This window comes from Ptychodera flava, unplaced genomic scaffold (genome assembly GCF_041260155.1).
Source record: "Ptychodera flava strain L36383 unplaced genomic scaffold, AS_Pfla_20210202 Scaffold_33__1_contigs__length_2856901_pilon, whole genome shotgun sequence".
NCBI classification, from domain to species: Eukaryota; Metazoa; Hemichordata; class Enteropneusta; family Ptychoderidae; genus Ptychodera; species Ptychodera flava.
In genome coordinates, this window is record NW_027248355.1 from 1294122 (window position 1) to 1320839 (window position 26718).

Genomic DNA, 26718 nt, shown 5'->3' on the forward strand with positions numbered 1-26718 from the left:
AAGTCTCGCGTGTTGCGAGATTTCAAGTATTTCCATGGCGCCCTATACACTAACAAAGATGGCGTAGAAGATTCTCCACAGTGACAAATGTTTTCTTTTCAAAGAAAACCAATGGCTAAGTTCTCAGTGTCATTCCAAACAAGAGCTTCCCACCGAAACCAAATTTTGTGACGGTTCTCTGAATAAGTCCGCGATTACTTCATCCTGTCTGCTCAAGTGTGAAGACGTGCTAAGAAACGATAACAATGCCGATCACCAAGGTTCCAATCGTTCACAAGTTTGGGATAATTTCCCAAAGTCAGCGAGAAGAACTTCAGGAAAGGTTGATGAAACAGGCTTACAAACCTGGTGTGAGCAGTGTACAACGAGTGACAGCAACCAGGTGGGTTGACCTGTGTTGGGTTGGCAATGTTTATGCCAGCGAATTTGTAGTTACGGTACATGTATCATTCATTGCACGCCCCCAGAGGGACTCAAGATTATTGCAACAACGAACCTAGAGTTACAGGGCAGCTACATGTGTGCTACAATCCCCCCCCACCATCTTGATGGAGTAACTGTGATCTTTGCAAACCTTTGTAAAGTTTCGAGTGTCTTGGACCATGCAAAATTTCTTCCAGCTCTACAGCTGTACTGCTGTGCATGGGTGTACAAAAATAGACAACTAAGAAGGGCTCCCTCAGTGCACGGTGCGGTGGCTGAGACAGTAGAGGGGGAAAGACTGTCTATGATGGTGGTTACCTCACCATGCTGGGTCACAAGATCCGTAGATATACCCTATGCACATAGTAACCTAGTTGCCCAGCCCCATATACATTCTTCATTCCTTTGCCAGCCATGCTAGGTTCTATGTATGTATACACATCTAAGACCTAGTCCCTATACTTCTGCATCGGTTTGTACATTGTGTTACAGTTTGGGTATTGCAACGTCTTTATGAGTTAGAATTTATTTTGTCTTTGAAGTGCCCAATTCAACGTAAGGAAAAAAAACCCACTATCTGAAATTGGTCTTTCTGTAACTTACCATAACACAATTGCCTCTGTTTTCATATTCTGTGCAGGAACCCACTGGATATCAATGATGACTTCATTACGCAGTACAATGCCGCATCAACATTTGAAGAGAGGAAAAAAGTGGAGGATACAGCAACAAAAATGTTGTCACGAGCCAAGGTTAGTTGATACAGTCCTGTTAATGTAGTGATAACATTTTGCCAAAACCAAGTTGCAGTGAAACTAAAAATCCCAATGTCAAATTACTGGGAAAATCAAGACCAATGTATCGGTTTAGGCTGAGTTGGGTTTCGCCCAAATTGAATTTGAAAACCTATAAAAAGTCGATTTGCTATCAACACTCATTATCACTGTAGCTTGCATAAGACTTGCCTGTAGCTCATGTACTGGTATGTGTGTATTGTTTGGAGCATACAGTGTTAATGTGCTAAATAAAAACCTGTCAGTAGTTTTGATAAGGTATGAGTATATTACCATATGATAAAACCACATATGGAGATGTTCTAGATATAACTATGATTTGTACATGTACATGTAAAGGGGACGCCAATTTGCAGAGAAACCACTAATCTAATAATTGGTTAAAAATCATGCGTATAGACCTAGAAAATTATGAATTATAATGAAATGAAAACTACCAGTGCAAGTTATGGTAAAAAAACCCAAAAAACAATCTTGTTTAAATCTATATCTTGGGGAAATATTTTATATATCATCTTGAATTCTGTTCCACACCACCGTACCAGTAAATTTGATAGTGGTTCTGATAGGATGGAAAACATTACTTTTTTAACAGAGTACTATACAGTAGCTACGATCAATTGAAGAAGAAAATTCTATATGCATGGGATGTTTATCATTTAGTACATCGTAAACAAAAATTGCGACCTTAAGCTTGAATTGTCTATAAACATTCTTAAATAAAGGAGACCATGAGCATCTTAACTTTTACCTTCAATAATACACATAATTCTTTTTTGAACAATAAAAGTATACAGGACTCAAATATATATACACTTACATATACATGTATGTAAACTATATATTACAGTGCACCTGCAACGTGTATTGTTTTAGTGAGTTGACTGTACTTGCTAAACTGTCATGCAACTCACTAACAGCAGATTTTTTCAACAGTTTAAATGCCATTGATATGTGAAAAAGATGTGAGTGTAGTAACACTTGTTTTCAGAGAATACATGTGTTTATTTAGATCTAAAACACAGTGTACACATAAGGGCTGTATGCATTATCAAGTATATGTGGGCAAACAATAGTTTACACTTAATTGAAATCTCTAGATATTTAGAACTTTTGAAACATGACTGATAAGTGATATAATTGTGTTGCAGAGGAGAGTTGGACTCAGAGATGGCAGTCGTGGAAACCATGTGGATCTGCCCAGGGGTTGGTCAGAATTATCCATTTTGGCACAGTGCCAAGGTCAGGTACAAGAAGGTAAGCATTGTATATATCACTATTAGTACATGAAAGTAATGACAAATGTTGTAACTTGGGTGAAAAAAATCATACAAGATTCAACCTAGGGATGTAGGAAATAGCAAACAAAAACAATCAGCTGTCAGCTAGAATATACCGGCTGTGAAAGTTATTAATTAAATTAAAAATCAGGGACATTTTACAAAAATTTATCCCATTGAGTGCTGTAATTTTCCCCACCAAAATTTTACTAGTGCAACAATTTACCGATGTTTGTGAATTTTTCTGCAATTTTGTTGATATAATTTTGGACCAAATGGATATCACATTTCATTGCCTTCGGTTCTTTATCAAAATTTTTGAAAAAATCTTAAAGTAAAAACTGACGGGTATATTTATGAAGCGGACAAAAATTGACTATTGCACAAAAAGGGTTATAAAATGCGCTCACACACTTCTTGTACAATGTAACTGCCTATACCGGTACTTTTTATCACAACTGGAAGTTGTGATATAGAGGTGGTTTCAACCGGTGTTTGATGTCGTCCATTTCCGTAAACGACAAAAAGTCAAAAACTGCTGAACAGACTGCGTTGATATTTCATACCGATACATAGACTGGTTCCAAGGTTCCAATTCCGAAAAATGGAGCCAAACGGAGTGCCGGTTAGATAGTTTTGGGAAATTTCTAACCCCCCCTTTTTATCTAATTGATTTTAGGGGTCTTTCATATATGTAGTTTTGGAATGTACACCAATCCTGCATTGTGGACTGTTTTATGAGTTGTTGAACAGAAATGAGGTTTTGATGAATGTTAGAAATATGCAGGATGGCTGATTCGAAGTATAAGAGATTTCTATGGTCTTTTGGGCATCAAAAGCATTAAAAAAAACATATTTCATAGTTTAGATTCTCACTTTTGAGATGACCTAGGCATTTGTTAAGTAAACATCCTTGAGTCAATATACAGACTTGACATTCCAGAGATTAAGTATCCACAACCTCACATGTTACAGTCTTTCACTACAATGGTATGGCCCAAACCCATTGTTATCAATGGAGAGTGTGGACTTGTCTACAGGAAATTGGGGTGAACAGGTTAGACAATGACGTTACAAGTTGTAGGTTAGTTATCAAGGTAGCACCAGCATAGAGTCCTGAGCATCTGTCCATGTGTTCTCACAGCAAATTACAGGGAAAAAAATTATTTGAGAAGTTTCTCTCCTTTAAACAGAAGTATATTACAATTTAAACCTGACATGGATGGATTGCTCTGAAATGATCTGAAACACAGTTATTGCCCATTAGCAACAAATCTACAGCAAGATTTATGTAAAGTTCATGAACTTACACAAGGTATTAGACAAAAGATGACCATGACTTTGCTACTTTTCAACATTTATTTCATTCAGATTTCCTCAGCTTTATAGTGTATAATTTTGTAATCTTAATTACTGTCAACTTAGCTTTACTAACTTACTCTAACCTCATTATTCTTACACTACTGTTATACCTTATAACCACAAAATTTCAAGAGATGCATATATGATTGTCACTTAACAAACAATTTACAAATATGTCTTCTGCTTTTTCTCCATATACATATACATGTCTCTTTTCTCATAAAAATGAGCTTAAAATCACAATGTGAAAAATAGTCTTTCAGCTATATGTTGCTCATTGACTTCATGGTCTGTCTAATTCACAGTGAGTGTGGTTGTTGATAAATGCCGATAATACTAGGCGGTCATTATGTCCAAGCGCCATTGGCGGTATTTTTTAACATAATGACCATAGGTCATTATCACATCTGGAAGTTGTGATATAGGGTTAGCTTCAAACAGTGGTGGACAGTGTCCATTTTCCGTAAACGACAAAAAGTCAAAATCCGCTGAACAGACTGCATTGATATTTGGTAGAGATATTCAGACTAATTCCAAGGTTCCGATTCGAAAAATGGAGCCAAACGGAGCAGCGGTTAGATAGTTTTGGGAAATTTCTAACCCCCGTTTAACTAATTGATTTTAGGGGTCTTTCATATATGTAGTTTTGGAATGTACACAAATCCTGCATTGTGGACTATTTAATGAGTTGTGGAACAGAAATGAGGTTTTGATGAATGTTACAAATATGCAGGATGGCTGATTCAAAGTATCAGAGATTTTCATGCGCTTTTGGTAATAAAATTGATAAACAACAACATATTTAATGTTTTAGATTTCTCACATTTGTTATGACCCTTAACATTACAGACTTGATGACATAACTAGCTGCTGGACCTGTTTACTGGCGCATTGATTTAAAGACAAAGATCTTTTTATTTTGTAATAAGGACGTGTGATTTCGTAAAACATAGTCTATTAGCCTGGAAATGTGATTTTGCGAATATTGCTTACCCCACTGACAAACAGTGTGGTTTGAAAATGGCTGGAATTCGCTACTTCGGGACTTTGTTTTCTGTGTGCATTTACTGACAAACTCCAAACCGCAGCACCTACCAATTCAGTATTTCATGTACAGGTGTACCCAGAGATAGAGTAGTTTCACAATGTGCCAGTTGTGATCAAGTGCCATTGGCGCTATTTTTTCTTTTGCCACCTGTAACCAAAATGTTTACATCCCAGCAACATATACAGTATAAACTACTGTATAGATTGGTATTTATAGAACAATATTTAAAGAAAGGGAAAACATGTCAGATTTTCTAGATTAGTCCCCAAGTACCTTAATGTAAATTTATGTATCTGAAAAGAGAGAGAGAGAGAGAGAGAGAGAGAGAGAGAGAATGTGTTAGAGCATGAGAGAGTCATACATATTTCTCTTGTTCACTCCTCCCTTATCAAGTACACACAGATAAACACACAATGAATTTATTTGTCCATTTGTTGGTTCATTTTCCAGATGCCTTGGATGCACTCATCATATCACTAGACCAGGCCCCATTGATCCGCAGTCACATACCCAGTCTGTTTTTCCTGGCTGAGACCACACTTTACTGGCTGAGAACAGACGCCATGAATCAACCCTACTTACGTAGCGGTGAAATTAAATTACTGAAGGTGGGTAAAATATCCAAGATGTAAATTTTCTTTTCAGTGTGCATCAGTAAAGTTTGTGTGGCAGATGTTGCTCTCTTTTCCAGGTCAGAAAGGTACAACATTTCTTTCTCTTGTACATTGCTGTTGTGAATTGTGTATTGAACACTTAAGAAGTCACCTGGGTAGAACCATGAATTGAACCACACCTACAGATAATTTTGTAAAACACCCTCAACATCGCCAGTCAGTGGAATAACAGTGGAAATTCATAAAATAAACCATACCTTCAGGCAGGTAATTTGAAAAGTTACCAGTCCCAGCAAAATATATACCTGCCTTGACAATTCTGCCCTGCATATTGCATACTGCACGTCTTTTACATACCTCGCCATATTACCAAAAATTAAGAAATTACGTCCATGTGTCCATTTGGCAGGTAACCATAAATGTTCACCCATCAGGTCAAAAATTTACCAGCCACAGCACAGGAAGTTGGGAAGGAGGCCGGGCAGTTACTTTATACTCTTTCAATAAATGACAGTGTTTACCCCAGGCCATTTTAGCGTAGCGGTCCCGCTACGCTTTCGCCTCTCCCCGCTACGCTTTGATTCTCCCCGCTACGCTTTAAAATATTCCCGCCATCCTTTAGTTCACACGCTAGCGCTCTGCGTAGCTACCAGCTGTTGCATGCATTGTCTACACATTAGCGCTCACTGCAACTTTCAACCTGGTGAAAGAGTGGAAGGTGTGAAGTATGGTATGCGTCCGATAACTTGTCCGTAAGTGTTGAGAGGAACGTTAAAACAATAGAAGAATCCGCTGGGTTGTTCACAAGTTTTCATTCTACAACGACTATTACGACCAACAAAGACCTTTAGTCGTCGGTATACATCGAGGACAAGTATTCACAGAGTTAGGCGGTGTAGCACTAGCGGGGCGTTTGATCACATTCCCATGCTTTGATCAACGAAATGGACCGCAAAAGAAACAAAAGAAGCAGTTGACTAGTGAGGTTGATTATGATTTTACAACGATGATCTTTTTTTTTGTCCGAGTACAATCACGATCGCGATCGAGTTCACATTGCATAAATTCCAATATGGCGGCGGCCATGTTGGCCGACGTGTTTATAACGTGTTGACATTGATCCTTGCGTCGCGTGTGGTTCCACTCTGACATGTTCTCTGAAAGATTTTACACCTGATTTTCGAGTGATTCTAGTCATACTTAGTTCATGTCTTGTGATCATCTTGGTGGTATTTTTAAAATCAAGAATCGAACGACGATGTTCAGTGGCAGTGGTAGTTACGGGGGGGGGGGGGGGGGGGGGGGGGGTCTGGTTGAAATTGATCCCCGTGATGAAACATTATTCGCGGTGTTTGTCGTTCAAAAATGATATAAAACTCAATTACATTTGAATTGTGTAAAGCTTAAACTTATGAATTTTCCTCTTTGCTGGCAATTTTTGACAATTTTATTAGCAATATATGTATTAATGAAACTCCAATCAGACGAACCATTTCTGCTTTCAATCTGAACTTGCTGTTACTGTTTGAATCTTCTATTTTAATTGCAATTGTACTATACTGTGATGATTTATTTAAGTGTAATAAAGAGTTTCCATTATGTTCAAATTGCATACTTGTGTGTTACCATTGCATTTTGTGTGAGTGTACATGAATGCTTGGGTGCATGTGCAAGCTTATATCCATATGCAAATATAAATTAATGATATGCAAATGATTATGCAAATTAGCCGCTACGCTTTTGCTTGATCCTGGGGAGAACACTGAATGATGAAAGTGATGTGATTACTTATTAATATACTGCAGCTTTGTCTATACCAGTGAATTTGTGATGTCATTCCCCAGATCATTACCGATAATGTATCCGATTATCCAGCATTGTAGTAGGTATACCACATGAACATGCTACAGCTTCTGAAAGCGCTCAGTGTGTAAGCATGTGGGAATTTTCGAAGCATTTTTTCTCGTTTAATTTGGCAAATTATCAGCAAATACCTCAATACTTCAAGGTACCCCTTTCTTCTCAATTGTTTCCTGGAGTTTCAAAGTCATACGAATGAAAATGAGCGAAAAATTTTGATGCAAAAATCGTGCATCAGCGAGAGCGGCGGCCATGTTTTTCAACTCGCTATTTTTAGCCCACTGAGCCTATGCATACACAGCGTTCTATCGCAGTTGAGCCTGAGCGTAAAGACACTGAAAGTATTCATAGATAGATAGCCCATGATTCGACCTTTATTTCGTGTTTTCGTTTGAATTTTGGCCAAATAGTCGCTTTTTTAGCGGGTTTTGAATTTTTCTAAAGCATCTAAAAACATTATAATGACTTTTAATTATCAAACGAAAGAAAAAAATAAGAAATTTAATTAATTATTTACAAAATAAAAATATTTTTGACAAGGTGAATCATGCAGCTCAAAAGCGAACGATCAATGTTTTGGACGAGTGTGAGCGATTTTCGCGGGGATTCCCTAGCTGCAATAATTGTAGCCCTTGGTTGGTGGGGATTGGGCTTCTGTCGTGCGGCTCGCGCCTTGCCCCAACCAGGGCTACAATTTCTTCCTATACCTGCTAGTGTAAAAGCTGCAGTGCGGATCTACACTGCATGGTCAAGGCACACACGGGGCCGCATTATTAGAGAATCTCGCCTTACCGTGTGCAAATTTCACTATAATCCTGCTCCCGGATAATGTTAGAGCCCTTGTAACTCCTATCGATGGTCAACTTTACTCCTTGCAGCTGAAAAATGACAGTTTAATGACTCTGGCGCGAAGTCAATTCGAACTGGACCGCCGTCGTTGAACTCTGTACCCAGCCGACTTGTACCATTACATTTTAGGGGTGGCCGACAGGTGTGAGGGAGCTGAATGAGCATGCTTACGGGTAGCCCTTCACTGCCTCCGGAGCCAAAGCCGGACACTCTTGCCATACTCGTAGGACTAGTTTATGGGATTGAAAGGGGTGGGTAATTTTCATGACAATATATAACTCTTGGTGAATAAAGAGAGATACTTTTGCCGAAGTTCAACTACGCATTTTAATTAGTTCAATAAATCCTGTGCTCTATCTTCCGAACTTTCTCAAATATGTTACGTACTAGTTCAATAAATCCTACACGGGAACGGGTCATTTGAAGCAGTTATAGAACTTTGTGTCCATGTACATTGTTCAGAGGCGTGCGCCTAAGTTAAACTCCATATAACTAGTTCAACTTTCACAACTAAGTTCAACCATCCACCTCCATGGTACAACTACATTTACAGATGCCGCTGTTGTTCAATGTGGAAAGAGTGGTTCCAAGCAAAATCTGTTAGACTAAAAAGGTCACAATGTGTGAAGTGGGGTGCCAAAACGGCATTCTTGTCCATGACGGCGTGACTTTGAACATTTTTTTTTTAAATCGGATATTTTCCATCTAGTATCAAAGTTTGACATATCGACGATTTCGGGATTACTGTGAAATCGCCGATCGACACTGGACTCAGCACTCTGCGTCTGTGAAATCGCCTATACTTACAGAATATTTATCGGCAATTTCCGGACTCTAGACGATACTACAATGACTAGCCTTGTGCCACGGCACGCCGGGTCTGTGAAATCGCCGATATTTATTTATAGTTACTTATAGTGCAGCTTTGCCAAATACTTTGCTATTTGTATACAACACGTAGGTATTTTACTGTTTTTGTAGGGTCGTAGCATTCTTAACTCATTACACAAACGCGGATTACATTCCTGGTTAATTTTCTCACAGGACATTTATGTAGTCTCGCTTCGAACCGTAGTGAACTTTACAGTGTGCATGATGAACTCAGTATGGAAATAGCCTAATATAGGAACGACTTCCTCCAATCTGATTAAAATCAGAAGTAGAGTACGGCGACGTCTTCTTATGCGTACGCGGTATTCTCTCGCTGTCGCGTAGTGAGAGGCGACAGCGACTCGGAGAGAATACCGCGTACGCATAAGAAGACGTCGCCGTACTCTACACCTGATTTTAATCAGATGGACTTCCTCCATCCGTTTGCTCATGACTACTTCAATAATGCAGTGTTTATCAATTTAAAATTTCGGCATTTTCTTGTCTGTCAACATACATCTTAATGATGAAGTAGGCCGGGTTGTATGAGGATTTCTTTACATCATTTTCACATCTGTGCTTTTTCATGGATACATCTTTCTTTTTGTAACAATTCCTTGTAATCAGCATGTTTTACATACATGCTTTGATATTGACCTCAGCAGTTTTTGAATAAATCTGATAAAATTTGAAGCACCGAAGTAGTAGTAGTCACAGTAGTAGTAGTATCTATTTAAAGCTTCCCATTTTTACACAAAGTTGAGAATGTTCCAGACTAATTAAACTCATGTCATGATGAGTGTGGGGGAAAATGACATACATAACATGATCCGAAGTGGACCAAAAATGGACTCCTGAGATACACCGCACCAATCGACAAAACATGAGCGTGTACACCTAAATAGCTAACATTGACTTCTTCCTGTAAGGTCTGATCGAAACCACTTCAGTGACAAATCAGAAAACATGTACACAGAAAGTTCGCTTAGCAAAATGTTATGATCAACGATGAAAAAAATCTTTAAGTATATCTAAAAAACAATTATCTTCATCTATATTCTGTAAAAGTATAGACCCTGGTCAGTTAACTTGACTAAAGCAATGTGACAAGAGTGATGTTGTCTGATGATTGTGAGTTGTAACAAAAAAGATTAAATGCATAAAACTGTAAAAACTAATATAAACATGTTTTTCTAGTATTTTAGATAGAACTGGTAGAAGGGAGATAGGCCTATAGTTGTTAACATCACTTTTAGAGCCTCCCTTATGAATCGGAACTATTTCATCACATTTGAAACAGTCGGAAAATGTACCACTATAAGCTTCAAGATTAAAAAGAGTTGCGAATATTTGTCAGACATTTCACACTTTACAGCTCTGGCCAAGCGCTAGTCTGGCTCGAACTTCGCTACTAGATGATACTAGAGTTTGTTAATTAGGCGGGTAAATATCCGATATATATCGAAGATTTTATAGCCTTAGAGATCCATATCGTATAGTATATTAGCCGTAAATATCGATTGGATATTTTATAATTATATCGCGGTGTCCTCTTGTTGTCAGAGCATCTGTATAAAATGGCAAAGACGAGACGACAGACTTTGCATGGCGTGAATATTCTTTCACTTCTCAGGAAATAAAGATGGCAAGTTCTTCAATGGTCACTGGTCTCTCTTTGCTTTCAGCGATAGTGGTATTCTAGCAGTAATTGAAAAGGAGCAAACAGTCCTATGACCTTTTTCAATCCTCCGAAAAGATAGCGTTAAAATAACAACAACTATACTGCCACTAGCGCGCTACTGTACTGCTGGTGTCACCGTTTTCATTAGTCCCTCACACCTATCGGCCACCCCTAAAATGTAATGGTACAAGTCGGCTGGGTACAGAGTTCAACGACGGCGGTCCAGTTCGAATTGACTTCGCGCCAGAGTCATTAAACTGTCATTTTTCAGCTGCAAGGAGTAAAGTTGACCATCGATAGGAGTTACAAGGGCTCTAACATTATCCGGGAGCAGGATTATAGTGAAATTTGCACACGGTAAGGCGAGATTCTCTAATAATGCGGCCCCGTGTGTGCCTTGACCATGCAGTGTAGATCCGCACTGCAGCTTTTACACTAGCAGGTATAGGAAGAAATTGTAGCCCTGGTTGGGGCAAGGCGCGAGCCGCACGACAGAAGCCCAATCCCCACCAACCAAGGGCTACAATTATTGCAGCTAGGGGATTCCCCAGACCTATCGTTAATAGCTACGGCGCTTGAAAACACGGTCAGTTTCTGTGAAACGGGATGAAATTTTCTTTCAGGCGAGGCGTTTGAAGTCACTCTTGAGAAAAATTACTTATTTATCAGTGGTTGTTTTACCGTTTCATGAACCATTTTTTCGATTCAATCACTTGTTGACCTGAAAACAACGATATTTAGTACTCTTTTTCAACAAGTAGCTGCCGATACGGCTGTCAAAATACTATCGTTTTCAAAGTACATTTTGAGCGAACTTTATAAATTAACATTCTGAACCACAGTGTAATGTTATGCTTGGAATTTGTTGCTTTTGAGGTTCATTCGTAGTTTTTTATAATGATTCTGTTCCTTTCCATCATCAAACATCGACAAGTATAAAATTAGCCCTCATCACTTAAATGAGAATTATGTGTTTCCTTTCGGTTTTGTAATATGTAACGAAATAAATAAGTTGATTTGTTTTGATCCTTTCCATGTATTGGTATTTTTTCCTGGTTGAAATTTACTAATATCCTTTTATAGTCCTTAGTCTCTACAATCTCAGAAAAGAATGAAACGATTGATTTATAAAAGAAACTTTATTGCGACACACTTCAGTCATTTTCATAACTCTGAAGTTCAAAATTCAGTGTGCTGTACTCATATCTTGGCAGTGTTGAACTCTTCTGTTGTAGTATCTGCAATCGAAACTGGTACTTCACATAGAATAATTAAAGCATTTCATCAACAGTTTTCAAATTCCACTTACTCTCAATTTGAATGTTTCCAACGACCAAAAAATATGTGGATCATGGTAAGATTAAAACCTCACATATTCTAAAGGTACAGTAATATCAAATTACATAATTGGAGGCGTTAATAAAAAACAAGAAATGTTTAGGAAATTATGAAATGTAAATCAGAGCTGTTGAAAATTATTTAATTTTCAGGGTGTTGCCAAATCATGTGTGTATATAAGTATGTCTGGTTCTGAGACGAGCTGTATTGGCATACCGAAGGAATTTGTTGATAACTAAAAATTTAATTAAAAGAATGGTTGCCATGGAAACACTTGGTATAGGTTATTTTCAATAAAGTAGATATTCCTTCATCAAAATTTTGCTATGAACTTCATGAACATTTCAAAAATTTCCTAAATTTTCGTAGCCGGTGGTTAACCAACAAAAGTACATTCATGCAGGCTCTCGATCTCAGGGCCAGTGGCGACTCATTCATAGCGAGAAATTTGCATAAATGGGTTTTTCTGTCACTCATTTTTTATCATTTAGAGTAGTTTTGTTGCTGAATGTTCATTGGTGCTCATAACAAAGGGATTTCTAGAGATAACCCAGAAAAGATGGTTTGACACTATAAAATACTTGCTCAGACATTGCGTAAACATTTGTACATGGTAACTTTTCATATTTTCATCATCCGATGTGAATGTCATTTTTTGTACAAAAGTGACATTTTTGGTCAAAATTACAGTGATCTGGGAAGTAAGTTTACCATATTTATATTTGAAACTTGTTGAAAAATTGTTTTTCTTTGCTGATATGCTTAGGTTGTACTTTTTAAACATCAATGCTCTTGGGTAGACTTTACCAAACATAGCTAATTTTCATATTTTACCCTGTTTTGGTGGCCCGCAAAGGCACAATTTTGCAGTAAAGTCAAACTTAACACTGCATTTCTGACTATCTGATTACCTTTCCTGCATGAACTTTCCCTTTTTTTAATTACACTTTAGTAGCACTGCATATAGATTAAGAATGCTTTGTAAGTTCACCAATTATTTGCATCAGAATGACTGTAAATCTGCCAAAATTTGTATTTTTCAGTCATTTTATAAATTTTCCGCGATGCAGAATTGGACAAACTGCCATATTTGGATATGTTTACATCAAAAAGTAAATTTCCTTTGGTCAAAGATTAAATTATTTTGTAAAAAGAATTTACTTTTAAATACTTTTAGCATCACATTTGTTACAGAGTCATGTATTTCAGGGAAAACAAGCCTATTAAAATCTATGATTTCATCAATTTTAACTTTTTTCCAATACTATGACCTTCGGCCGCGAGGTTTTACATACACAAAAATCTTCATAACTTTTGACTGACTGAACCGATTTTGACCAAATAAAAAGTATTTTTCATCATTTCCAAAGCACTCTTTGGAAAATGCATCAAAAAAGCAATTTAGTGATTTTAAAATTTTCACTTGGAATACCTAATTGTAGCATTGTGGCCCTAGATGTTTTCTACATCTACAAATTCACTGGTTTTGCCAAAACTATAAAATAATAGCAATAATGTACCCCCTCCGGCCCATAATGGACTCAAGCAAACTTTGCACTCCATAATGTACTCAGCGTCACCTCATAAATTATGTTGTGCAAAGTTTCCTTTTGTCCATGATGGTCAGGGAAGGTGTACATTATTGCAGAAGTAATACAAGGTATGAAGCTAGAGGCTATCTTCACAACTTGCAAGCCCCAGTGTATTGGACAGCTGCTTGTAGACTTGACACATGATGTGAGGGTACATGTATGGTTGATTTAGAGCAATTATTTCCCATGTGTTTACTTTCAGATGGGTCATTTGGTCTTCACAAGGTTGTTCTTCCATCACATGTCTGGTCACCTCCATGGTCATTCTGAGTTCAAGAATCGACTGGTCACCTATCTAGAAGGTAAGGTCACAGAAAGGTCATCATGCCACGTTATCCAATAGGAAACAACTATTTTTACAATCATCATACACGTGGCTGTGATGTGTCAGAAACCAAATGTGCACCTAGTGCAATAAACTGTTTACAGCTAGTCTGCAGATGAGTGGGCACAAAATGCTAATCTGGTCAATTGCCGGAGTCATGTAAAGGTTACGGAAGATTGGTGTTTGACACTGCCTTTGTCAGATCAAAATATTACTGTACATATTTGTGCAAACGCTGAGCACTCCCATAGATAAAGTATTTCAATCCTCAGCTATCAAATATGTGTTGGTAAACTGCAGTGGTACCAAATGATTGTACGGTATTTGCACAAAAATATGCACAAATTTGTTTAGAAGATCTATGCGCCTTGTTGAGTAAATCAGTTTTTTTGTGCCCTGATAGGAAAAACTGCAAACACTCTTCTTGATAAGGCCAAAAAAAAAAATATGTGCTGTTCAGATTACCCGACCTACCTCAATTTTATCCCCCGACCCTAGACTTTTTAGAGCTTCGTAAACCCGGAAGTAAAAATAATGATATGAAAAAAACGTGAAACGCATGAAACTAATTTTAGTTCGATTTTGATCATTTTTGAACTACTTCAATAAAATATTGTTGAAACAATACCACGCGTAAATTTCCGTATGCTAAATTTGCATATGAAAGCCTGTCAGTCAGTTGAGAGCTACGTTCACAAAAGTTCTTTGCCCTAGCTAGCCCGATAAAGTTTCTGTGCCACACTGTCTCTGTACGATTGAGAAAAGGAGACAAACTGAAGGTTTTGTGCATGATATGAATGTCCATAACACTCTGAAAATAATTCAGATAGCAAAATTGACACGAAAAATTGGACTTTACTGTCACAGAAACGTGTTCAGTGCAGACTGCACAAGCATTGATGCAAGCTGTGGTGTCAATGGGCCCGGTTTTTGAATTCAGTGAACAGACACTGACTCATTTTTCGGAGCAAATAAACCCTAAAATTAACTGTCGGTGACAACCAACCTTTCTGTTTGTTATTTTCCCCATTCTAAAATGACTGAAAAAAAGCAACTGGAGCAAATCTGACATCGAGAAAAACTCGACTCCGCATTCAATTCAAAACAAGGGATCTGACCCTCTAAGTTGTTCGTTTTAGCTCTACTGAGTCTGCGCACAAAACTACATAACCAGCTAGGTCATTAGAAAAATACAGCTCACTGGTTTGCAAAGGGCAATGTTGATCCAAACTTACAGTAGTGAGGGATGATATACGCACAGTAAAAACGTGACAAACAAGGACATTATTTTTTTTCAGAAGCTACAAAACATTCTTTTATGACTACAATAGACTTTTTTCTTGGTTTGTGTAGTTCAGTAAAAAATGGAAAAATCTCTCCAAGGTAACAGTGGGAATGGCTCGCTGTTGTTAATTTTGATGTTTGAATGTACATTAAGCCCTATGAAAGCAAACTTACAGAATATGTGCAAACAAACATACAGAATATTTAAGCATGAGGGAATATGCTACAATTTTTAGGGATATTAAAGCTTATGAATATTAATGAGCCGTCCGCCACTCTTGGAAGCCCTATACATTCACAACAGTGATACCCAAATTTGTTGACTTTTGAAAAAATCTTATAGAGGATGGTGTTTGGAGCCAGCAGCTTGGATTGTGTAAGCAAGTGATTTATGGCTTGTAGTATGTATATCACAAGTGACATCACTGCAACATTAAAACTTACATATAAGATGTCATTAAATGTTTCAGTTAAATCCCCCCAAAATTTTAAAATCCCCCTCAACAATTCCAGGAGAGGGGGACCAATCCCCCCTGGTATAGTATCCTAGATGAAACACTGCATTGATGACAGTAAATATTGTGTTGTGTCAGTTCTTACAAGTCAGACTTACCTATGGATAAACAGTTCACTTTCCTGTCAAAGAATTGTAATTCAGCCATATCAATTTCCGTGGCAGTCTAATAAACCACACACTTCAATTCTACTGGTGAATATTTATTTTAATATATTGGTATTCAATTTGAGTGCGTTTCATGAGGAAATTGTTCACTGGTAGTTTGTTTGAACGCGTACAAAATGCACATTGAGAAATAAAAAAAAAATGAAAAAAAAATTTCCCTACCTACCCTATTTTTGAAAACCATGTAACGGAACAGCACAATTTTTTTTTTGCCTAATAATTCATGATCGTATCAAATAACGGTAGCCTGTCTAAATTTGTTAGGCTGACCCTAGCCTTGCCTCCAGCTGTGGTTTTCAGACAAATGATTAAGTGATGTTGGAGACATTCTAATCTGTGTACACAATCAAAACACCTGGTCTGACCTTGACCACTGTCTCTGATTTTTCAGAGACTATTATGCAAATGAAAAGAACATTAACAAATCAGAGGGAAATGCTGTCATTTAACTTTCACTGACAGTGATCAGCATGGTGTTTCGTGTTCCTGTAGCACTAGCAGACAACACATGCTGACTGACTACTACATGTACTGTACCGGTATATCATTAGCAGACGCCCTCTTTGGACAATGTTGCATCTATAAAATACTTAATATTATTGAGTCTGCTGTGTGCAAAAGGATTGTCCATGGTATAGTGCACACGGCATATTATGAGCAAACTTGCTTGTAAAGGCAACAGCTGGATCAGTTAACCCTGACCCTAAGGTTCCATATTTTTGCATGTTACCAATATGCACTAAAAATCCCTTATCATTTTCTTGTGATTAAAATTTGACATCTTTGTTTCATTGCATGCATTCAGTTCTTATCAAAGGTAAGATTATGAACAAAATGTGTCTTACAGTCACATTTGACTGGGTGAGTGTGTTGTGTACCAAGTGAAATAAAATATGTCATCAGTAAAGTGTTTTGTGATCCATGCAGACAAAATACATCCATACATTACATGTACTTGTACTCTACAAGTTATAAACATCATTCATTGATATGTTTGCTTCCTGGCGTTTTCCAAACATATTTTCCCTGTGTGCAATCCTTATCATGCTTATTTTCAATGTTGTGTGAAAAGCTGTGTGTTTCAGTTGTATAGCGTAGTTTGCTACAAGAGCAGTAGCCTAGAATGTACACACATTGCTGTAGTGAAACTTTCAGTTTTGTACCCTGTCATGAGCAATCTTTGGTATAATGTTGTTGTGAAACTTGGCTATTGGAAATGGGGATGAATTTTAACTTAACATTGTATGCACCTCGAAAGTGAAAGACTTAAACTTTTGCTCTAACTTTCCTCAAGGAATCTTTTAATCATTCTCTTTCAAAATCAAGAATAAAAATAGGGGGTCACCGTGCAAATTTTGGTACTAGAGAAACAAATTACCCAAGATTTAACGATATTAGAAATTCAAAATGGCCGCCATCCCTGTGTAAACTCTATGGAGAAAAATAAAAATTTTCGAATTTCGAAAAACTAAGCCGGTGAAAAGTTTTCTTTCACCAAGAGCTTTAAAATGAACCCCCACATGTGGTATATCAGAACAGAATTGTAAAAGTTTGAGAGTCCGAATATCTGTCCCCGAGGTGCATTCTACCTTAAACATTGACGGCACAGACTCTGGTCTTCCAGAGTCTATTTAGCAAACTGCTGGTTTGGTTGTCAAGGACTCAACTAAAGTTTTTCCCTAGATCTCGGTGGGTGCCAACTTTGGGTAGTTGGTGTGCTGGTATCCATATATAATAATTCCATAAAATTTATTATCTACAGTACCACTTGTAGGGGCTTATTTTAAAGCTCTCAGAGTAAGAAAAGTTTTCACCTTCGTAGTTTTTACCATGGAGTTAACACATGCAGGGATGGTGGCCATTTTGTAATGCTAATTTCTGTAAATATTTGGTAATTTGTCTCTCTTGTATATGTACCAAACTTTGCAAGGTGACCCTGACTTTTTTGTTGATTTGATAAAAGTACAAATTTTTTACAAATCTCCTGAAAGATGAGCAAAAGTTCAAGACTTTCACTTTCGAAGCACATATTACCTTGAGTCAAAAGGTTTGGCAGATCGTCAATGTAGCCGACACTAACGCGAAGTGTCTGTTATTGGAGACCAAAAACTATGCAAAATAGTAAAGAATGAGCTACAAAATCACTATCACTTTTAAGTTGCAGGTAGAATAAGTCTGTGACTTTGTATATAATACTATAAAAATAGTAGAAAGTGAGCAACCAGCTGACAGTTAGTCGAGGAGACCTTAACAGCATATCATTTGCATCTCATTGTCGGCTACATGGACTGTATGCCATAGGTTTTGTTTTTCTGGATATTGTACTTATTATAAAACCAAATACATATCCCCAACTGTTATTTGATTAATTGCTGTTACAGGTTTTGTTGAATGCCAGGAGGCGTACAGTCCATACCCAGGGCACACTTGTCTCTCCGCTACATCTCAGAGGTTGGCAGAATGATAATTGGTCATCATCAAACTGACCCTGGTGAAATCAAAGAAGCTGATAAAATAGCCAATGAAAAAGTGGTGAGTGGGACACTACTTATTCACCTAAAAGTACTACATGAAATTGAAAGAACTGTCACATTCACATTTTTTATGATAATACTACAGTGTAAAGTTGTAGTTGTTTGCTGGCTGTCTCTGACCATTGTACAAGCATTAGTTATTGACTATGACTTCATAGCACTATTTTCACTAATACAAATTTGAAATCATCTAAATAAATTCTGATGAAATAACAATAGATTCTGTTGTTTTGTTAGCAACATCAGTGAATTGAAATCAAAGTGAAATGTCTCAATCAATATAATAGTGAAATTAAATTCCAGTGAAAACACGTGGTTTCAATTAATCAATATTTTGCTTCCAACTTTACTTGTACCGGTATGTATGTACACCTGTAAATATATACATTACTAGTCTGTGCTATTACATGGGGCTACATCTCCTAAGTAGACGACACATGTTTCATCATGGCTTTTTTGAGAAGATACTCAGAGCATACCTTACACAAGATACATTAAGAATAGAAAAAACCCAAGAGGTTTTGCCTCCTTTTCTGTGAATACCTGTACCTTTATTGGTCAAATATCGACATGTGTGGAACCATGAAAAGGTTTTTAGTGCAGTGCCAACTTGATTGCTATGTATCACCCCTGTTGACTTGTGTCTATGTAACAGGCCATGAGTGTAAAACTGCAAGGCTGAACCAAAAAGCATGGGTTACAGCCTAGCATGTATTGATTGATGTGTTTTTGTTCCTGTAGTTATTAGAAATGGATGATGATGACGATGGCGATGAAGACCATAATCATAGGTCTGGTGGCCATGAACTTGAGAGTAGCATCCATGATTTGAGTCCATCGTTGTGGCATGGTCTGGATGTGTGGAGGTGTTGTGTACATCTCAGTACGGGCCTTAAAGAAGGACTTCATGCCCTGGCACTGTGTGGCAGTGGTGTAGCATCTGAGAATTGGTAAGTCAACAGACAGAGTGGTGATTTTATCTTGCTTGGAGAAATTCCTCCTTTTTCTGCCTTGTGAGATTACTTGACATGTTCTACTTTACCCTGTGTTGAGAAGGTCAGTTTTGGACACTGTAGCCCTAGGGCTGGTTCTTAAACAAAATCAGTAGCTTAGCCCACCAGCCCAGCAGTCAACATTTAGTTACCAGCTGAATAATGAGTCGTCTGTTGAACTGACAGAGGAGTAATACACTCAGCGTGCCTATTTTTATTCTTGAGGGAATAGTGTGAAGTTTCCCTTGGAAAGTTTGGCAAAAGTGTTTGGGTCTTTCATTTGTAAGGCACATACTTCTTTAATATGCATACAGTGTTCTAATTGAGGTTTAAAGACACTCTGTCTCATAATATAATATATTCTGGATGTATAGAATTCGTCTGGTCATCAAAACCCGTAGCCCAGTCACAAACACTACTACTCCATGAGTTTTGGCCAGTAGATGTGCACAACCCTGGTCACTGCATGTTTTATCAAACAAGTTCATTTGTCCACACTAGCACATCAAACCAATGGGATGATGCTGGTCACATACCTCATCCCAGATGAAATACTTTTGAAATTAAGGAATATTTAAGCTAATGATTATGTAGGTTCAACTCCGATTTAACATGATAGAACCACCTTTACCAAAGATAATATTGTGTTTTCTTTGAAAAAAAAAAATTTCAATATCATGAAGGTATTGTCATACCATTACTGAACACTGTCCAATCATCAGAATCTGTGTGCTATTTATATTCTTATTCATTGAAGTAATTGTACATGAGAAATAGGTCAACCAAAGATGTCGTGAGAAAGCCCTCACATACAGTTTACATCTGTTCTGTAAAAACATATACATGTATTATCACTGGGATTTCATGCTGTTAATATTCAGTGTATTTTCACTTTGATTTAAATTCACGGACTTGGCTTTGAAACAATGATTTTTATCCTTAATTTTACATTTTTACTGGGATTTAATTTAGCAGATTTTAACAATCAGTGAAAATATTGGAATTAAAACCCAGCAAAACATTAACGTTTTTACTGTACAAGGTATAATATACATGCAATATGTAGTCTTGGGATGATACATACTGCATGTGTCCATAGCTGGCATGGTAGCATTTCCTTTGAGTATCTTCAAGTAAAGCCGATACTGTGTGAGGGTAACAAAGATATAAAATGTAATTTTGTCAAATACTACCCCAGAGGAGGAGTCTGTTTTGCTGAATGGCCAAGTCATGTCAGGCAGATACATTTTTTACTGTATTAGTAGAATGCAGATATATGTTTAATGTTAATATTGATATTTTTTTTTTTGAATTCTCAGGGTTGATGCTGCCACAGCCCTTCAAGTCATTGGTGAAGCTGCCAAAAGTAACCTATCTGTACTGAGGACATTACAGAACCTCGGCAAAGGAATCATCCCCGTACAAAACCTTGATGATTCCGACATGAAAGATTCCCAGTTTGATTCCAGTGAATCCAAGGAACACACTCTGGCAAATGAGTTAGACTCCATAATCAGTAACATAAGTCTGGACTCCTCAGCCCAGGAGGAAGAATTCCCGGAACTGGAGGAGGAAGAGGAAGATACGGAAGAGGAGATGGAGGAAAAGAAGAGGAGTTGGAGTTCGGATGCACTGCTGCCGAGACACTTGAAGAGTGGGGAGGAAGGAACGCATAGTAAGTCTTCACGTCATGCATCAATGACAGCTTTAGTCGGTACGCCGCAGGCGGTGAAAGAAGAGGATTTGAGCGGTGAGAGCATCGATGGACGTATCACGGAACAGAGCAGCCATGGCAGTATTGCCGACATCAGCACTGGCGAGGAAAGCCTGGACTCCGCCGGCGGCATTAATCCCAATAACGTGGAAGTCACCTCCACGGATGACAGTGATTTAGCTCCGGGTGACAACAGCGGAACTGATGCCATGCGCGAGGACGTTACGCAGATGAAATCACTCAAGGCCACGCCGACGGTGAAACGAGAGGTGACTTGGGATGAGAATCTGACTGAGAAGAGTTCATCCAGGGGTCATTCAGGGGGTTACAACCCTAGCAGGAGTTCCATGCGTAGTGGTACTCGTAGTCCTAAATCAGTGACGATAGATCCCGTTCCAAACACTGCGTACTATGCTGAGATTGGTACAAGTCTTCCAAGTGGAGGGAGGGCTTCCCAAGCCACATCAATGACGTCATACACCAACATTCCGGTAAGTTAAACGGCCAGTAGCTGTAACTGTTGATACTGCTTTCTGTATAGTTGTTTAAGACAATGGCAAAGTGTGCATGTATATTCCAATATCTTAGTGGAAAAACTGCGTATACACAGAAATGGTGAAAATACAATGGTTAGGGAGCTGGTTTTACATGTAGATGCAAACTTATCTAAACCAGTCATCATACTTAATGGAAGACTCTCCTAAAGGTAAAATAAGCATTCATAATGCAGGATTTATTACATGAACATGTAATAAAACCACTTGGAATGTTATTGTACTGAGTGCTTCTTAGTGTAGTGTGTTTTGTACATGCAGTATCATACACTCTTATAGCATGTTACCACATTGGATGCAACCCAGTGGGGACATTGCAAAAATGATGTAAGTTAGTGTGGGACATGGTTGTAAAACAATTTATTTATTTTGTGTATAATGAGATGATTATTGAGTTAAGGTAGAATGCACTTCAGGGACAGATATTTGGACTCTCTGACTTTTACAATCCTTGTGTGATCTACCACGTTGTGGTGGTTTGTTTTGAAGCTCTTGGTGCAAGAAAAATATTCACTGTCATAGTTTTTTTGAAAATCAATAGTTTCAATTTTTTAATCCTTAGAGTTAACACAGGGGTAGCCGCCATTTTGAATTTAGTTAAAATATTGGCAAATCTTGGGTAATATGTTTCTCTGGTTCCAAAATTTGCTCGATGGCCCCAATTGGTATTCTTGATTTTGAAAGAGAATGGCTGAAAAAATCATGTAGGAAAGTTTGAGCTAAACTTTAAATCTTTCATTTTCGAGGCGCCTGCTACGTTAAAAGGCAAATGGCAATATAATTTTTTTTGTTTGATTTGCTTCCAACAGGTTCCAGATGTTCCTGGAATACATGGCTGGAGATGGGAAGTGGTTTTCAACTACACTGAGGTGATGACAGCATTGTGTTTACATGGCAATACAGCCAACATTCAGAAAATAGCCCTGCTGGGTAACGGTAAACAGAAAGTCAAGAAATACAAAGATGATGATTCTAAGATTTTGGAAAGTGCAGGATTACTTGATATGGTGGAATTCCATGCATCCACTGAAACTGGCGAAAAAGGTACATTCAAATGAAATTATTAATTGTATGAAAAAACCCAGAGTTGTCCACACACCTGTTTGAATAGCAGACTATTAACAAATTATATATGAAACAAAAGAAGTGTTGTATAAAATAATGGAATTTATTGTTCTTTGAAGCTCCTGAGTAAATGTATAAGCAAACTACAAGTGTTGATATCATAGTAAATTATGAACTGAAGCATATGAATTATATACATTTTTCCAAGATTAAAAATGGCAAAAATTTGTATTTTCAGTTTTCTTGTAGACAAAACTAAATGACAAAGTATTTTTTTGAATTTTGAATCTCAAAAGACATAATTTATTGTAATAAATGCTTGCCTAGAACAATTTGAATGATCCTGACAATAATTGTTCAGGAACCATAATGATTATAGTTTGCTGAAGTAGCCAACATGGCATTCATTGCAAAAGTGTATAGAATTACCATTGCCATTCTATTTGCAGGTCAGAGTGATTGGAGCTGGAGGATACGATACGCAGCCGTGCAGGGATTGGTCAAAATTTGTCGGTGCGTTCAGGGAGACAAGTGTCGTGAGGGTTTACGTACTGTAGCGTGGAATGCACTGATGAGGTGTCATTCCAAAGAACGTGATGACAGGGTGTTGGAAGCATTCAAAGTTGGACAGGTAAGATATCAGATTTCAAGAACCCCAGTCAGCTGTGAGTGTTGATCATATGTACATGCAACTGGATATTTTCTGCCTTGGCATACATGTTCACTTGAGAAGAGTGTCATTCTACAAACATTGTCCTTTCACTGTCCAAGATTTTAGGCCAATCATTGATATGCTATAGTCATAAACAGTCACCAACTGTAGAGAATATGAGAGAATATAAAATGTACAAGTGAATTGGGAAATTTTAAGATTATCGAGTACATTTTATGCAGGGCTCTCCACAGGGGGATTTTTAGGGCTAGGCCACCCCTCTTTTTTGGGGGATGATCTAATTGTATGTTAATAACCTGACAAAAGAATATATCATCACAACACAAGACTATGTAAATTATGAATTGTTATGTAAATTGGCCACCCTTGTGATTTTTCGGATGTGTGGAGAGAACACTGATTTGTGATATACCGGTATCAATATTACATACTGAGTAATCATCATTGCAGATATAAATTTACCTTTGGCTTCAAGCATTAGTTTCACTGCAGGAGGACAGATGTCAGTCTAGAATACACACACCATGAATTCGTAAAAAAGGAGATGATTTTATATGTTTCATGACTGTCTCTCGTCTACTCATCTGAAAACCACTGGGCCCAATATTCCTCATAAAATAAATGCAGTTTACCTAGGAGTATCTAAAACAGCTTTCTTTAAACAAGAGGACTTCATACCGGGTATAATTATTCTTGATTTGTGAATTGTTCAGTGTAAGTTCAGTCTTGTCCAAGTCTTTCATGCCAGTACCAGTGATGTAGCTGGTTTCTTTTAAGGTAGAATGTGCCTCGAGACAGACATTCCAACTCTCAAATTTTGGCGATTCTTTTCTGATCTACCTAGTTTAGGTTCTTATTTTAAAGGTCTTGTTGTGGGAAAAAATTTCATTGTCTTTGTTTTTCTGAAATTGAAAATTTTATCTTTCCCTATAGAGTTAACACAGGGATAGCAGCCATTTTGAATTTCAAATATCAGTAAATGTTAGGTTTGTTTTCCTAGTACCAAACTTTACACGGTGACCCCTGACTCTTATTCATGACTTGGCCAGAGAACAGTTGAAAGTTTTATGGAGAAAAGTTTGAGCAATACGTCTTTCACTTTCAAGGCTTGTACAATCTTAATCTCTGTACATGGTTCAGCAGTTATCTGACTCAGTTTGACGTCAAATGTTGTTTCACCATGCAATAGGTTGAAGCAGAACTTGAAGCCAAGAGGAAAGAGAACCAGAGTGACTCACCTGTTGAAAACCTGAATGCCAAGTTAGCAGCTGGTTTGGCCAGTATCTACCTACCACCGTTGCCACCACCAGTACAATCACCCAAACCAATGACCACTAGGAAACAACAAAGAAAGTCACCAATACCTTCAGTAAAACCGACAGGGAGAACTAAAATGAGACCTACATTGAGGTAAAGGATTTGAAACAATTGAATGATTTGTCATGTCAGTGTAAAAAGGTTATAACTACAACTTTTGTGAAAATTACTCTGCATTACAGTACTTGGCCATGGCTATTCAGTTGTACAAAACAGCGAAACAAAAAAATACACTTACAGTAAAAATACACACTACCATACACTACTAAATGCAAACAACCAAGATTGATGATGTACATATAGAGTTGCTTTCCCTTTATTGCATCGCAAAGTGATTTAGAATTTCTCGTCATATAAGTAATATTCAAAAGAAGTGGAATTTTCTCCAAGCCAAATCACTCAGTATTTTAAAAGTTATTTTCACTTCAATATCATAACTGCTATTATTACAAACTTATGCTTTTATGCTATAGCTATAATTCATACCAATTATTGACTTGCCTAAAACCATTTTAATTTCTCATTGTACTATTGCAGGGAGGAGGTCATGATGTCGATGGCGCTGCATGAACCCCAAGTGAACTACAACATGAGAACATCTCTTGATCTGAAAAGAATCGTGGAGGATCAGTGGAGGAAAGAGTTACAGAACAAACTAGAGGAGGAGGAGAAAGAAAACGAGAAGGAGTTGGAGAAGAAACAACAACGAGAGGAAGAAAGACAAAAAGAGATTGATGCAAAGAGAATTGAGAAACTGAAAAAGAAACCTGTATCTTCAAAATAATTTGAGATTTTTGCTTTTATGCCAAGTTTGTAAATATTTGCGAATTGTGTGTATGAATACTGTGCTCTGTTTGTCGCTATCAATGATGGCCTGTAAATATACCGATATCTGTTCGTGATCACAAAACTTGTACATACCTCTTAAATAAGTTTGAAAACTTTCATAAAATAAGCAATCTTTAAATGGCTGGAATGGTTTACTTTCCAAACAAACAAGATTTGCTAAATGTTTGAGTCTGTTTTAGTGTAATCTCAAGCGTCCTAGATGTTGTAATATGGCAAACTCTGATGTCTGGAGTGAAATATTGCCTGAGAGCACACTTATACAGAACATCTTGCCAACTTGTTTTATTTCTGTCATTAGAGATTGCCATCCTGTGATTTATGAATATACAAACTGAAAGTCTTATCCATCCTTGGCTCTCAATTAAGTGTCGTACTCTCACGTCATTGAAACATGGCTAATGCAGTGAAACCGTCCACAGACATGAAATTTCAACATATGAATAAGGAGTCTTCAACTTCAATAATTACATTTACTCATTTAGGATGACATTCTCCTCAACCATTTTTCATTATACACTGATTCATTGGACACAGATCAATGTCAAAACACTTCCTGCATTGTCACCAGTTTTTCTGAAAAGTTTTTCCCCTCTAGCATTATTGCTGTTCAAAGCTGGTATAAGTTTGTATCTCATATTGTGATATAGATTATTTTTGTGATCTGTGTTGGACTGATATTTTCAATAAACTATTCCAATACCAAATAACTGAAATTTTCAAGAAAATGCAAATGAGTTTGACATTACTTTACACATGCACTTCTCAATAATGATGAAGTACATTACATTTTTAAATATATGTAAAGGAGACCAATAATGTAAATACTGAAAGTGCTTGTTAATTGAACCTCTTCAAGAAGTACATGTCATCGTGTTCACAGTTATTTTGTACAAAGGTTATGTTTCATTTATCTACCTGTATACACATCTAGATGACTGTGGAGATACATTGTACCACTATTTTTTTAGGTGATATTTTGTACATGGAGTTTTAAAATAAAATTTCTGATGAAAATGAA

General features: G+C 37.4%; 1 protein-coding gene across 1 annotated transcript; it reads left to right on the plus strand.

The window, feature by feature from the left end:
- The first annotated feature begins 18 nt into the window (after nucleotides 1-18).
- On the plus strand, nucleotides 19-26718 carry LOC139127565 (uncharacterized). Its single transcript, XM_070693470.1, has 12 exons — nucleotides 19-382; nucleotides 1064-1175; nucleotides 2369-2474; nucleotides 5358-5515; nucleotides 13914-14013; nucleotides 18384-18534; nucleotides 19278-19486; nucleotides 20848-21733; nucleotides 22606-22840; nucleotides 23311-23492; nucleotides 24724-24944; nucleotides 25389-26718. Exons 6-12 carry the CDS (start codon nucleotides 18394-18396, stop codon nucleotides 25633-25635), a joined length of 2121 nt encoding a protein of 706 aa, XP_070549571.1. The 5' UTR covers nucleotides 19-382; nucleotides 1064-1175; nucleotides 2369-2474; nucleotides 5358-5515; nucleotides 13914-14013; nucleotides 18384-18393; the 3' UTR covers nucleotides 25636-26718.

Excerpts from the sequence above, each read along its gene's own strand:
- LOC139127565 (XM_070693470.1), top strand. The coding sequence starts at position 18,394 with ATGCCAGGAGGCGTACAGTCCATACCCAGGGCACACTTGTCTCTCCGC. Across the intron at positions 18,535-19,277 it reads AAATAGCCAATGAAAAAGTG|TTATTAGAAATGGATGATGA; the intron begins GTGAGTGGGACA and ends TTGTTCCTGTAG. Across the intron at positions 22,841-23,310 it reads CACTGAAACTGGCGAAAAAG|GTCAGAGTGATTGGAGCTGG; the intron begins GTACATTCAAAT and ends TTCTATTTGCAG.